The sequence below is a fragment of the Lygodium microphyllum genome, chromosome 17 (assembly GCF_053477565.2).
Source record: "Lygodium microphyllum isolate KBCC chromosome 17, Lygodium_microphyllum_v1.1.10, whole genome shotgun sequence".
Taxonomy (NCBI): domain Eukaryota; kingdom Viridiplantae; phylum Streptophyta; class Polypodiopsida; order Schizaeales; family Lygodiaceae; genus Lygodium; species Lygodium microphyllum.
Window position 1 is genome coordinate 17,442,712 of NC_141151.1, and position 14,476 is coordinate 17,457,187.

The 14,476-nt window shown below is 43.6% G+C and overlaps 1 protein-coding gene across 3 annotated transcripts in view; it reads left to right on the forward strand.

Moving 5' to 3' along the window:
- Window positions 1-11,900: 11,900 nt before the first annotated feature.
- Window positions 11,901-14,476, forward strand: part of LOC148021628 (Transducin/WD40 repeat-like superfamily protein) — a 34,048-nt gene continuing 31,472 nt past the window's right edge. For all 3 annotated transcript variants that reach the window (XR_015694358.1, XR_015694357.1, XM_087697093.1), the window contains exon 1: window positions 11,901-13,830. Coding sequence is in view for 1 of the 3 variants with exons in the window: in XM_087697093.1 (XP_087553219.1) it covers window positions 12,047-13,830 (1,784 nt within the window). In the remaining 2 variants the exon portion in view is untranslated. The remainder of the gene's footprint in view (window positions 13,831-14,476) is intronic.

Genomic DNA, 14,476 nt, shown 5'->3' on the forward strand with positions numbered 1-14,476 from the left:
CAGTCGGTCCTCTCCTTGTCCGCCTCGTGATCCTAACATTGATTCCACTTCCAGCTTCACAAGGTTGTTGATCAATTTGAGTAGCTCCGGCAGTGTCCGATCCTCTATGTTGTCGCCTTCTGGATCTTCGTGTCTCCTTAAGGTCCTACTGATGGGGCTCTCAGGCACCCAACTATGTTTTGGGATCTTCTCCTATTAGTGGGTTCCTTAATGTTATTATATCTCCTAATGAGTTCCTTGTTATTGAAAACAGTTGGTCAATCTTATTCACAAGTTGTGCTTCATGCTTTTTAGTGCTTAGTGCGAAAACATGATTTTTCTTTCCTTGTAGTGCACCTTTGGTGATAAAATCCAAAGTGAGGTGCTGATGTAGGCAATGCTCAATGCAAACTCCACTCTTCCCCTCACGTTCATCGCCTGATATGGCTCTAAGAGTAGGTTCTGGCTAATCTAAGGTCTTACTGAAAGTCCATGCTGCGTTCTCTATTTTACTTCAGGGTTGGTTGGTTGGTCACCGAAAGTCAAGTCAAATTCTAAATTCTGTCTACTCAGTGTCTAGCTGTTTGTGGTGAATCCTCAGTTATCTTGTCCGATCTCTGGCTTCTAAGGGCTAAATTGGGTTTCCAAGGGGGTTAAAGATATGAACAAGGTGGCCAGGACTGTCATGCAGATTCAAAAACCCTCTATTTGAAGTTCTGGTGAAGTGATCCGATTCTGGGAATCAGACGGGCTGGTCCGATTCTGGGAATCAGAATCAGACGGGCTGGTCCGATTCTGGGACTAGGAAAAGTGGTCCGATTATCGTAGTTGGTCCGATTTTGGCACTCCATGGAATCATCCCGTGCCTTCCTAATAGGTGCCTTCCTAATTATCGTAGTTTGTCCGATTATGCTTCAATCCCAACGCCTACTCCATGGAATCATCCCGTGCCTTCCTAATATGTGCAAAACAATACAACAAAATGCCAGGCAATACCTGGAATCACTGTGGTGCTCGAATCGATCGGCACTCCAAAGATCTCCCTTCTCTGGCTCTTAAGCTCACTCTCTTTTCACAAGGCAGAATGTCAAATGTGGTCTTTCCTAGTTCCATGGGCCTCTTATTGCCCCATCCCAGCCTGCTGTAATCTTAGAAGCTAATCCCTCACACTCTTCCAGCCAGAAATCTGAATCTGTGCCCCTATTCCCCTGTTTCCAGCAGCAGCAGAACCCTCTCTGTTTCTCATCTTTTTCCTATCCTAATCTTAACCTAATGCTACAAAAATAAAAAACAGAGATAGAAATGGATGGTTCTACTCTAATATTCAACAACAAATTAAAATACTTGCTTGCTCCTAGGATTAAAACCTCCTAAATCTCCTAACTATCTCGAGCACTAGTTCGGGCTGCAAAGTCTACTTCTAAGCTTGATTCGATGCGCGCGATGCTCAAGGCTCGATTCCGTCGATCCCGGCAATGGAACCAAAATGAAGGGGAGCTACGCAGCTCTACCCCGAGACCTACGGACTGCTTAGATCAAGTGTTTCAAGCCGAGCGGCCATGGCTACCTCTCACATAGCCGACGTGCAATGCCTACTTTATGGGTGTAGTGAGCTTACCTTAATGCTCAATCGAGTTCCCTCCTCTCTCTTGCACTCCGGTAGCTCCACGATCCTTGTGGCAAGCTCAAGCAACCTCAAGCAACCTCAAGCCCTCTCGTCAAGCTCCGTCCTCCATAACCGCGCGAGAAAAGAGAAGAGAAGAGAAGAGAAGATGAAGAGAGAAGATGGGGAGCTTCTTCTCCACGATCCCTCACTCTCACGCACTCACTCCCTCACTCCTACACACTCCCTCAATCCCTCACTCAAGCACAAGCAAGAAGGCAAGAAGCAAGAGAAGAAGAAGAAGAAGAAACTTTGGCCACACACAAGAATGAGCTTCTTATTCCCTTTTGAACTTTATATACATGCCCTACTTTTTGGGCGCGGTCATTCCCACTTTTTATATGGCCGGCCATTAGCTAGGCCCTCTTTTCCTATTTCCCACTGTTCTAACTTATCCCATACCCAACTAGTACATACAATTTGCACAGGAGTGAGCCTGTCACTCTTTTACAAGGATTCGGGAGCGCTTTCACAATTAATGGTGCGCTTTTACTCTTTTCTTTTCTTGAGGCGACATTGAGGCCTTCTGGAGAGGTCGTCATTCAAAATTTTCAGGGTCTGACTTCCATTCGGGGTGCCTTTTCCTTCCTTTGTTCTGTGCCCTTTCGGTTATCTCCTTCTTCCATTTTCTCGCTCCTTTATACTACGGTAAACAAAGCCAAAAGGCTACAACACAAGCACTCGTTGAGAGAGAGAGAGAGAGAGAGAGAGAGAGAGAGAGAGAGAGAGAGAGAGAGAGAGAGAGAGAGGTGTGTGTGTGTGTGTGTGTGTGTGTGTGTGTGTAAGAAAGAGAGTGTGTGTCTGTGACTCTCTCTCTCTCTCTCTCTCTCTCTCTCTCTCTTTGTGTCTAGTGCATGAGAACCAAATTCTTATCGCACTATACTGGCTGGTAAGGCGGCCCCAATAAGTACAGGCGGGTCCCATATGGACTTTTGGTAAAAAGCTATCAGAGAAAGAGAGAGCAAGACAACCTTCATTTTTGCAAGTTAGGACCCTATTGTCTCAAGAAGGGCACTCTTCTAGGTTACCTTTCTTAAGGAAAGGCAAAATTTTTCTAGTACCTTTCAAGAGCATAGCCATGAAAAAAATGCATTTTTACACACACACACACACACATATCCCCCTAAAAATTCTACTATGTAGACTTAAAAATTAGAAGACTCTACTAAATTAAAGGTGTAATCCACATTGTAAAGCTTCAAAAAATATCATAATTGCAAACCAAGACATTGTTTGTTATATTTTAAAAAAGAGGTTTATGGACCAACACATGTCGTCAAAAGCACCAAGAAGAAAACCACTTTCTTACGTAATAGGGAAAGGGAGAGGGAGAGGGAGGGAGAGGAAATGAGAGAGGGAGAGGAAGAGAGAAAAGGAAATAAGAGAGGGAGAGGAAGAGAGAAAAGGAAATAAGAGAGGGAGAGGAGAGAGAAAAAGCATTAAACATAATAGGGAAAGAGAGAGAGAGGATGAGGGAGGGAGAAGAAATGAGAGAGGGAGAGGAAGAGAGAAAAGGAAATGAGAGAAGGAGAGAAGAGAGAAAAAGAGAGAAAAAACATTAAACATAATAGGGAAAGAGAAAAAGAGAGGGAGAGGGTGAGGGAGGGAGAGGAAGAGAAAAAAGAAATGAGAGAGGAAGAGGAGATAAGAGAAAAAACATTAAACATAATAGAGAAAGAGGGAAAGAGAGGGAGAGTGAGAGGGAGGGAGAGGAAATGAGAGAGGGAGAGGAAGAGAGAAAAGGAAAGAAAGAACGAGAGAGAGAGAGAGAGAGAGGGAGAAAACATTAAACATAATAGGGAAAGAGAGAAAGAGAGGGAGAGGGAGAGGGAGGGAGAGAGAAGGAGGGAGAGGTTGTTGTTTTCTTAATTGCAGTAGTAGTAGTAGTTTTTTTTATTTTCTTGTTTATTGTTGTTTAGTTTTCTTGTTTTTTGTTGGTATAGTAGTAGTAGTTTTTTCTTCTTTTCTTATTTATTGTTGCTGTAGTAGTAGTCGTAGTTGTTGTTTTTTTTTTTCTTGTTTATTATAGTGGTAGTGGTAGTGGTAGTTGTGGTCGTAGTCATGGTCAGTAGTAGTAGTTGTTGTTTTTTCTTCTTTTCTTGTTTATTATAGTGGTAGTGGTGGTCGTGGTCGTGGTCATGGTCGTGGTCGTAGTCGTAGTCGTAGTCATAGTTGTGGTCGTCGTCGTCGTCGTAATCGTGGTCATGGTCGTAGTTGTGGTCATAGTCGTAGTCGTAGTCGTGGTCATAGTCATAGTCGTCATAGTCGCGGTTGTAGTACTAGTAGTGGTTTTCTTGTTTGTTGTTGTTGTTGTTGTAGTAATGGTTTTTTTTTGTTTTCTTGTTTATTGTTGTCTAGTTTTGTTATTTGTTGTTATTGTTGTGGTAGTGGTAGTAATAGTAGTTTTTTTTTTTCATTTTCTTGTTTGTTGTTGTTGTTGTTGTTGTAGTAGTAGCAGCAGCAGTAGTAGTTGTTGTTGTTGTAGTAGAGAGAGATATATATTTTGTTAAAGAAAATGAGAGAGGGGGAGGAAAAGAAAAAAGAAGAAGAAACGAGAGAGAGGGAATAAACATACATCATAATAAAGAAAGAGAAAAAGAGAGAGAGATGGAAGGAGAGGAGATAATGAATGGATAAAAAACAGAGAGAGTGGTGGTGAGGTCTAGTGAGATCCGGTGCAATACCACGAGACGGGAAACACTTCGACATATATACATTAATTTGTGGGTGGGTCGGTGGAGACTTTACATACGTTAATTTTTGCTGAGTTACAAGAGAAGGAATCCCTTCTCAAACAATTTAAGAAAGAAAAAAAGAATGATAACAAAAACAAATTGTTTGTCGTAACGTAGACAAAATGGAAAACAATTAAGGTCTTGTTGTTCAAGATCGCGAGGCGTATCTTAATTAGTGCGTCCCATGTCCTTGCTCTCAATGCAAGTTGGCAATTAGACGAAAACGTCGATTGTCTATAGAATACGTACGACACTTCGGCGAGTTTCAATCTGAGATCATTGATCAGGCGATCTTGGATTTTCAGCAAACGGTAAGAAAAGTTAATATCAATCATGCTTTGTACTCGCAAGCTAATTGAATACCATATACAAGAAGATTAGGTGTGGAGGTGACGTCTTATCCCAAGGAGGAGTGCACCCTTTGCAGCCCATTAGAAGAGTTCGTGGGCGTGCGATGGATGGAGTGCCTGAGCCAATCCAGCACTTGAAAGGTACTACCCAATCTATACCATCAATACTAGAGGAGACAGGTAGCCTTCCAGACCTACCTACAATCTTAGAGCCTGAGATGGAGGCAATGATCGATGCATTGATTCCCATGGATATCGAGACTTTTGATCCGCTTAGAGAGGAAGCATCCATACCATTATATGATGGGTGACGAGTATCTTGCCTAAAGACACTAATCCACTCTTAAGTGTGCAAACAAAATATAGGTGGAGCAATGCGAGTGTGACCGAGTTGTTCATGTACCTTATACGTACGCTTCGTTGATTTCTTTTCGGCACTATCATTAAATACATTTATGCTTTTTCAAGGTGTTTTATGATTTTTTTCATGTTACTGAAATATCATATATTATCACCTACAAATACCATGCTTGAGTCTCTTGATGATGCACGACATGTTTTATGAAAGCTTGGCATGGACTACAACAGCATCCATTCATGTATCAACGATTGCATACTGTTTCGAGGAGAATACGAGACTATGGAGACATGTCCAAAGTGTGGTGCTCACAGGTATAGACAGGACTTGCAAGGGCAAACCATCCCTCAAAAAGTTCTTAGATACTTTTTGCCTATCCCCTGCATAAACCACATGTTTTGTACGTCCGGTATGGCGAGCTTGATAATGTGGCATGCGCAGAATAGATCCACAGATGGAGTTCAACAAATATCAGCGGATTCACGTGCATGGAGCCACATTGACTCTACCTTCCCAGGCTTTGCCCGAGAGCCAATGAATCTTCGGCTCGGTCTTGCAATGGATGGCGTGAACCCATTCGGTCCGCGCTCAACTTCTTATAATGTGTGGCCTATAGTCCTTGTCAACTACAATATGATGCGCATTGTGAAACAAATAGTCAAGTCTATCCACACTCCGATGGGTACGATGCATTCTCTCAGGTCTACGTTTTCTAAAGACGACCAATTATCAGGGCTAAATAGTCAGTGCGCATTGTGAAGCAAATAGTCAAGTCTATCAGGGCTAAAGACAACCAATTATCAGTGCGCATTGTAAAGCAAATAGTCAAGTCTATCTGCACTCAGATGGGTATGATGCGTTCTCTCAGGTCTGCGTTTTCTAAAGACGACCAATTATCAGGGCCAAAATCCCATGATCGGCATAAGATATGACAGGTTTGTACTACGAATGGATTGTAATTGGCGTACACATTTTGCTGTTTGGAGTATAGTCATTGTTCATAATGCTTTTTCATTTGTGGCAGTTTGTATTACGAATCACGATCGCAGGATGCCTTACTTCACGGGGCCATTTACAAGTTATCGACTTTAGTGCAATGGATCTCACAGAAGGAGATTAAGACATCCTCTATTGAATCCGTGAGGCGGGGAGCAATGGAGACGGTCTATCTCTTTGAGAGATACTTGCCTACCAGCATGCTCACGATACAAATACACCTTCTTGTGCATCTTGTAGATGAAGTGGAAATTGCTTGACCTATCCATACGCGATGGATGTTCTTCTTGGAGCGCTTCATGAAAACCCTGAAAGGCTTTGTGCAACAACGAGCTTGGCCAGAAGGTAGCATGGTTGAAGGTTGGTTGGTGTCTGAGGTGTTAGTGCATATTTCACAATGGCTACCAACTGTGGATCCAAATAACAATATACTATGGTCATTGAAGGACGATGATAGACTGACCAAAGATGTGGTGGTTGGAAATGGGGTAGAAAAAAGAATGGATGCTGCAATGGAGGAGAAGGTGAATCACTTTTGTACGTTGCACCATGCCTCTATGGAGACGTGGCTCGCCAGGTACTAGCAAGCTAGGCAAGATCAAGAGGAAGCGCGATCTGAATTTCAACATAGTATGCGCCATCGACCAATTTGATATCTCGAGGGTATGGAGGAGATGCCACGGTTCATGTCAACGCGATGGTTGCATGGAGCTTTGACCGCAGCGTCACATGAAGGGGCGGAGGTCTCAACCGAGGAGTGGAAATTCTCGAGGGGATGTAGTCCAAAGGTGATGACGTGTTTAGGATATGTTGTATCTATATTTTATATGCGACAACTAATTTGAGTGTTTCAATGTACAATACAAAATATATAGTGCAGCGTGGTTGCGCGGATGGCATTTTCACATGAAACGTATTGACAAAATGCACTCCACAACAGACTGTGGTATCATGGCAAGGTTCGAGCAAGAGAGCCGACGATGAGCAACGGATCCAAACACGGTTATAGATGAGATGGAGTATTTTGGATACTTGCAAAGTATTGTTACAGTGGATTACCGTAGCTTCTCCATGATACTATTCGATGTGCAGTGATTCAAAGTGGTACTTGAAGGAGCTGGAGCAACAGTTCGATGAGGTCCATTTGGATTTCTCGAAATAGATTTCGAAAAAAATGGATGGATTTGCATGACACCTTGTGTTGCTGGCCCATTGTGAACAAGTGCATGAACTCATTTGTTTGTTAATTGTATTACAATATGGTACATATCACAATAGTTTAATCTCTCTTGTACGTATTTGTGAACAAGTAATCTTCTATCCAAACCCCCCACAATCTCGATGGTGGTATGTTATACCTTCAGCTCCCTGAAGTGCGAGAGTATATGATCAAAGCGATGTTTCGAGCATAGATGAGAACAATATACAAATAGAGGGGTCGATATTGCAAGGGGTGGAGGCCATCGAAAGCTTGGAGAACGTAGAGGAGCTAGCATCGAGTAACAATGATGGAAATACAGGAGTCCAAGAATTCTTTGAGAATAAGGTGGACTCATCCTTTTGTGGTGACATGTCTATCGACCTTCCAGTGTACACGGAGTTGTATTAGGAGATTAACATGGGACCATAGGATACTTTATACTTGGAGCATCCACTTACTCAATTCATTGACTAATCGCTTATAAGGGTACATAAGATATGCATTTTAAGTGAGATCATTTTTTTAGGATTCATATTACCGTGCTTTGTATGATTTAAATTGATTATGCTAACATTATTTTTTGTCTGTGTAGGTGACCTTTGTGGATACTTAGATCAAGAGGATGAGTCAAGGGATGAGCGATGAGGAGTTGCAGGATATCTTCACACGCATGTCTTCAGATCAGATGGTGAGATTTAGAGACATGGCGGACTAGGAGCTATCTCGGACATCGTCAGGCCACTCTATTAGATCTACTTCGATGCAATCAGATGCTTTAGCTTCGAGCAGAACGAGGTCGACGCTCCAGACTTGGGCCAAAGAGAGGTAGTGCTTCAGGGTCAAGGGGATGTTGCAGAGATACGGAGGTAGTGAGCCCGCGATCGGCACAGGATACATGTGCTACTCCTCACTCTCGTGGTAGTTCTAGAGAGCGTGGCTCAGGTGGTTACTGTGGAGGTACGGATGCGGTGTCTCTGTCCCGTCGTTCTGCTGGAGTTGCGTCACCTCCAGGATTTGTCACACCTGTGGGGACGTGTACTCCAGTTACTCCCGACTTTTTCTCAACCGTCCGCAGGTGGCACCCCTATGGGTGCTACACCGATAGATACTACCCCGGTTAGTACACCAGATGTACAGGGGTCTCTTGGATATGCCCAAGAGCGTGGTCACAGGTGGGAGAGGACCCATCTTAGGCATACCCCAGAGGGGTATGCCTATCTTGTCGATGATAGGTCAGGAGGAGCCATCATCATGAATGATAAGGGGAGGAGGGTGATGGCTCGCATGAGAGAGTTGTGCCAACAAGTTTTTTGGCATGTCTTAGATCATTGGAAAAACATACCGGAGGGGAGCAAGGACTACATAGTAGCATCCTTGCATGAGGAGTTTCCGATTTCAGCCACAACAGATAGGTTTTCTACGGGCTGGATAATGGAGTGCATGTATGCATATATGTCACACAGACGATCAGATGCACGCAAGGCACTCAAGAGGGGCTGCAAAGCCCGAGTGGCTAGACACGAACAACTGGCGCCGACTAAGGGAGGAGGCTACAAATTCTCCAGGACGTTGAAGTCAGCAGCGCGAGGCGATAGGGGCACGACTAGAGGCCGGAGTGGTCCATCATCTTGGGAGTGGCAGCCCCACAGGAGAGCTTTGTAAGTTTTTCTTTTGTTTTGCTTGCTTATTTTTTTGCAATATCCTTTATATTGACAATCATGCTTCTAACAGTTAGTATTTCGTTTTCTTTGCAGCACTCCATTACAAATCACGATCCGACCGGCCTTGAGTCTCGATATGCAGAGAGGCACGGTCTTACTACATTGATCGACCGATTGTATAGACGCGGCGGCCCTGTAAGTCACTCATCTTTCTTGTCCGTAGTGGTCCATCATCTTGGGAGTGGCAGCCCCACATGAGAGCTTTGTAAGTTTTTCTTTTGTTTTGCTTGCTTATTTTTTTGCAATATCCTTTATATTGACAATCATGCTTCTAACAGTTAGTATTTCGTTTTCTTTGCAGCACTCCATTACAAATCACGATCCGACCGGCCTTGAGTCTCGATATGCAGAGAGGCACGGTCTCACTACATTGATCGACTGATTGTATAGACGCGGTGGCCCTGTAAGTCACTCATCTTTCTTGTCCGTAGTTACCATGTTTAATTAGAATGCATTATTGTATGGTGGAATGATGTGTAGTTGTTTCTTTTTTTGCAGAGTCTGTTCGATGCTCCTTTGCGGCGGGACGAGCTTTCGGATGGCGAGGATCTATAGCTCGCCCTTGGATCCCTGGAGCTCACACACCCTTCTTTTTTGGTCGCCTGATCTGTGTAGACATTTTCTATGTAGCAGTGATATCTTGCCATTATTATACCAGTCGCTTTTATTATGCGATCATGTATTTATTTCATGTATTAGTGTTATGATTTAAGTACACTTTGTCTTTATTTACACGAGCATTATACACAGTATAGAAACTATTTTGAATCTGCCACAAATTTTTTTTCCCTGTTACTGTCGCTATTAGCATCGCAAATTTACTTGCATGCGCCGTTATTAGCGTCGCAAAGCGTCGTTATTAGCGTCATTATTTGCGTCGCAAATGCTACCAATGTAAATAGCGACACTAATACTGACTGTTCTATGGCGTCGCCAATAATGACACTTTTTGCGATGACGAGGGCAAATTTCTTTATTTACATTTTTGTCGCTTTTAACATCGGTATAAGGCCTATATCTTGTAGTATATGATTACATGATATGCCTATGCTTTCATAAACCATTATTGAGAAGTATGGACTTTCCTTTAGTTCATTACTGATCTCATAATACACATTATGACAAGTTGTGAGAAAAAACTTTGTAGTATATGAAGATGTGTATGCACCATAAGAGTTCATTGTCGGTGCATTTGGCACATTGTAGAAAACAAGTTCCTTAACATTTGCCTCAAAGTCAGAAATAGGTTTTTCTCTCAAAGCAATTGCATGCATCTTTTGAAGAAGTAATTTGATGCGAGCTATTCTTTTTTCCTCTTCAATATCATGCAAAACTTGCACATGCTTTTCAATGGGAAAAGTTGTACTTTTTTGGTTTTCAAACCACATTTGCTTTGCCTTTTTATGCTCTTTTGACTATTGATGGCCTTCTAGACCAGGTCTTTGAACATTCTTGCTACCTGTTGTGCCAAAAGCATTTTGCATTTTGAAGTGCGTACATCAAAGACAATGTACTCCTTGTTGCCCGTCATCATCATAAGATGAATAATCCCATTCATAATACACCTTCCAGTGCTCCTTATAAGTTCGGATACCCTTCTGCTTTTTGGGAGGCTTTTCATTTGTCCTTTGCCCATGGGTAGCATATTGGGCTTGGATCTCACGAAGATTATTTGATGCATCCTCAAGAGGAGAAGCTAAATCCACATAACTTGGAGGTAATCCATCTCCACCATCATCAATCACACTTTGCAATGGCATATTCAAATCCAAACTTGTTGATATATTAGCATTAAATGTATCATCACATGTCATACCATCACTGCTAGCATTTTGCAAAGAGCTTGCATTCCATACATGATCATTAATCGAAGTTGGGATGATGTGTCTGGACTCCACAAAGATGCTCCCATAATTGGCTGTGGCAGGTCCCGTTCGTGCTTGATGATCGGGGCCTGGGGGCTAAAGGGTGGCAAAGTGGCAGTCTATAGAGCTGTCAGCGGCACAATGACCGCTAGGTGCTAGCCGCGTCACCAGTCACTCAAGACCAGGTGGGCCATGTGAGCTGGGATTGGCCAGGAGTTGGCTACTATAGTCAGGCGAGGGCCAAGTTTCAACTTGCTGGAGCACGCATTGGGCAAGTGGGTGATGTAGGTAGCTGGGGCACACGTTGAATGGGCCGTTGCCAACTGGGTTGCGTGAGTCGAGAGAGCTAACTGCTGCAGTTGGGGAAGGGCCGAGTTGTAGCCTGTTGGAGGATGCGTTGGGCGGGTGGGTGATGCAAACAGTTGGCCCACTGGGGCAAGGCAAATGTTGAATGGGCCATTGCCAACTCGGTCGAATGGGCCGCCGGCAGGTGATGCAGGCGTGCGTTGCTTGCACGCATCAAATGGGCCGAGGCCTCGACGACGGTGATGCAAGCGTGCGTTGCTAGCTGGGGCACACGTCAAAAGGGCGGGCGCTCATTGTGGGGTGATGTGGGCTAGCAGGCGGGCCGCTCGAGAGTCGACGTTGGACGCTGAAGCAGTGACCAGTGACCAGTGATCACTTGGAAGTTGGTGGGTCAATTCCGAGGAGGCAATGGCGGCAACTATCAACGACTTGCGAGCTCCTGTGCCAACCTGCGGGCTGTAGGCTAGGTTGTCAACATCCTCGCGAATCCCTAAAAGTTCAGGATTAACGAGTCCAGGACCGTCCGAGGAGGATGATGGACCATGGTCCATGGAATATATTATAATTTATAAAATATAACTTTATTAATTAATAATACTAATTAGTTTTTTAAAAAATATCTGCCTTTCATAGGCAAGGTTATTATATTTTTACCTTTCTTTAAGAAGGGCAATTTTTTCATTTTGCCTTTCAATAAGTCTTAATTTGTTTCCTCATTTCTTTAGCGAGGAAACTTGCCCTAGGAAGGGCACGGCAAGTTGCAAAAATAATCCCTGGAGCCTCAGCGAGAGCGCGCGCGGGAGGGAGCGAGCGAGTGACAGCGAACTTCCACCAAAAGAAAAAGAAGACTGAACGAGCTTTCTACTGAGATAATGGATCTTCTGGCTCAGTACCGTGAAGAAGAAGAAGAAGAAGAAGACGACGATGATAATGACAAGAAAGGCAGGGGAGAGGACCCAGGCTCATCATCCCCTGATTCATCGTCGTCTCCTCCTAGGTTGCTCGCGCGTTCAAAGTGTGCGGCTCCGCAGGTCGACGACACCCTCCTGGCTATCCGCCAGGTCGGTGCGGCCGGCCCTGTGGATCCTTCTCAACGTAGCATCTCGTTCAATCCCTCGTACGATCAGTTGTGGGCTCCCATCGCTGGACCTGCACATCCCTATGCAAAGGACGGGATTGCTCAGGGAATGCGAAATCACAAATTGGGATTTGTTGAGGATGCTTCTATCTCGTCCTTCATCTTCGATGAACAGTACAACACTTTTCACAGGTTTGGCTATGCAGCGGACCCGTCTGCAAGTGTTGGTAACAATGTTATCGGGAATGTTGAGGCTGTCAAGGCCAATGATGGTGCGTCAGTGTACAATTTGCCTCAGCACGAGCATCGGAAGCGTAAAGCAACAAGGAAATCAGAAAAGAAGGAAGAAGATGATGATGATGATGATGATGATGATGATATGGATGATGAGGTGCAGCAGGAGGTGTTAAACCCTGCTTCTGATCTGTGGCTCCAGAAAAATCCAAAAAGTCCTTGGTCAGGAAAGAAAGAAGGGCTGCAGACTGAGCTTACTGAGGAACAGAAGAAGTATGCACAAGAGTATGCTGAGAAGAAAGGTGAGAAAGACAAAGAAGAGAAGGTTGAACACCAGGATAAAAGCACGTTCCATGGCAAGGAAGAGCGCGATTATCAGGGAAGATCATGGATTGCTGCTCCTAAAGATGTCAAAGCATCAAACGATCACTGTTACATTCCAAAAAGATGGATACACTCATGGAGTGGACATACCAAAGGGGTTTCTGCTATTCGATTTTTTCCAAAATATGGGCATATGCTTCTGTCTGGTAGTATGGACACCAAGGTGAAGATTTGGGATGTTCATGGCAGTGGCAAGTGCATGAGAACTTACATGGGGCATTCAAAAGCAGTGAGGGACATTTCTTTCAATAATGACGGTTCCAAGTTTCTCAGTGCAGGTTATGACAGAAAAATTAAGCTTTGGGATACTGAAACAGGCAAAGTAATTTCTACTTTTTCAACTGGAAAAATTCCTTATGTTGTAAAGCTCCATCCCGATGAGGACAAGCAGCATGTGCTTCTAGCAGGGATGAGTGACAAAAAGATTGTCCAGTGGGATATGAATACTGGGGAGATAACCCAGGAGTATGATCAGCATCTGGGAGCTGTCAATACTATAACCTTTGTTGATGATAACCGCAGGTTTGTCACTTCCAGTGATGATAAGTCTTTGCGGGTCTGGGAGTTTGGAATCCCTGTGGTCATCAAGTATATAAGTGAACCACACATGCACTCCATGCCTTCTATAGCAGTGCATCCAAATAGCAATTGGTTTGCAGCCCAGAGCCTGGACAATCAGATTCTTATTTACAGCAGTAGAGAAAGGTTTCGACTGAATAAAAAGAAACGTTTTGCGGGCCACATTGTGGCAGGTTATGCATGCCAAGTGAACTTCTCTCCAGATGGTCGATTTGTCATGTCTGGTGATGGTGAAGGTCGATGCTGGTTCTGGGATTGGAAGACTTGTAAAGTATTCCGGACGTTAAGCTGCCATCAGGGTGTTTGCATTGGCTGTGAATGGCACCCTTTGGAGCAAAGCAAGGTAGCAACATGTGGATGGGATGGACTCATCAAATACTGGTACATTTCTCTCACTTTCCTCTAGTAAATGTTTTTGCTTTGCACAATGATGTTTTTAGTATGTTGCATGCTGGGATTTGGGAGAAATGTGCACTCTTCTTATGTTGGTTTGTTGGGTTTTTGTTGAGAACTATGATTCTCGTTGTTTCTTATAGGTTCTTTATAAGGAGAAAAGTTGTTAATGACTAAAAGCGATAATTGCGGGCAATGCTAATTAATAAACAATACGAGGTGGTTTGTGTAGACTAGCACAATATTTGTGGGTTTATTTTACTTTAGTGTAGTGATGTAGTGAAAAAAGGTTTTATATCATTTGATCCACACAATTTGGCCAACAGAAAATTCATTCCATGTTTAGCAAGTGGCATTGCATTGCATTTGCAATTTTGTTAAGGGGGATCTCCATGCAAAGGAACCATAGCAACATGGAATGGGGGGATGACAGCTAGGAACGGGGGAATGCCTCTTCGAAAAGAATAGGAACGGGGAATGATTTCTTGACAGGTGTAGTGTTTCTACTATCATCCTTGACAAGTTGTTGCTTGTTAGAGTTATTGTCTTGTTCCACTTGTAGAGAATGGGCAATTTGGGAAGGGGCAAATTGGACATATAAAATTTTGGCTTTTTAAAAATGCCATTGTCCTTG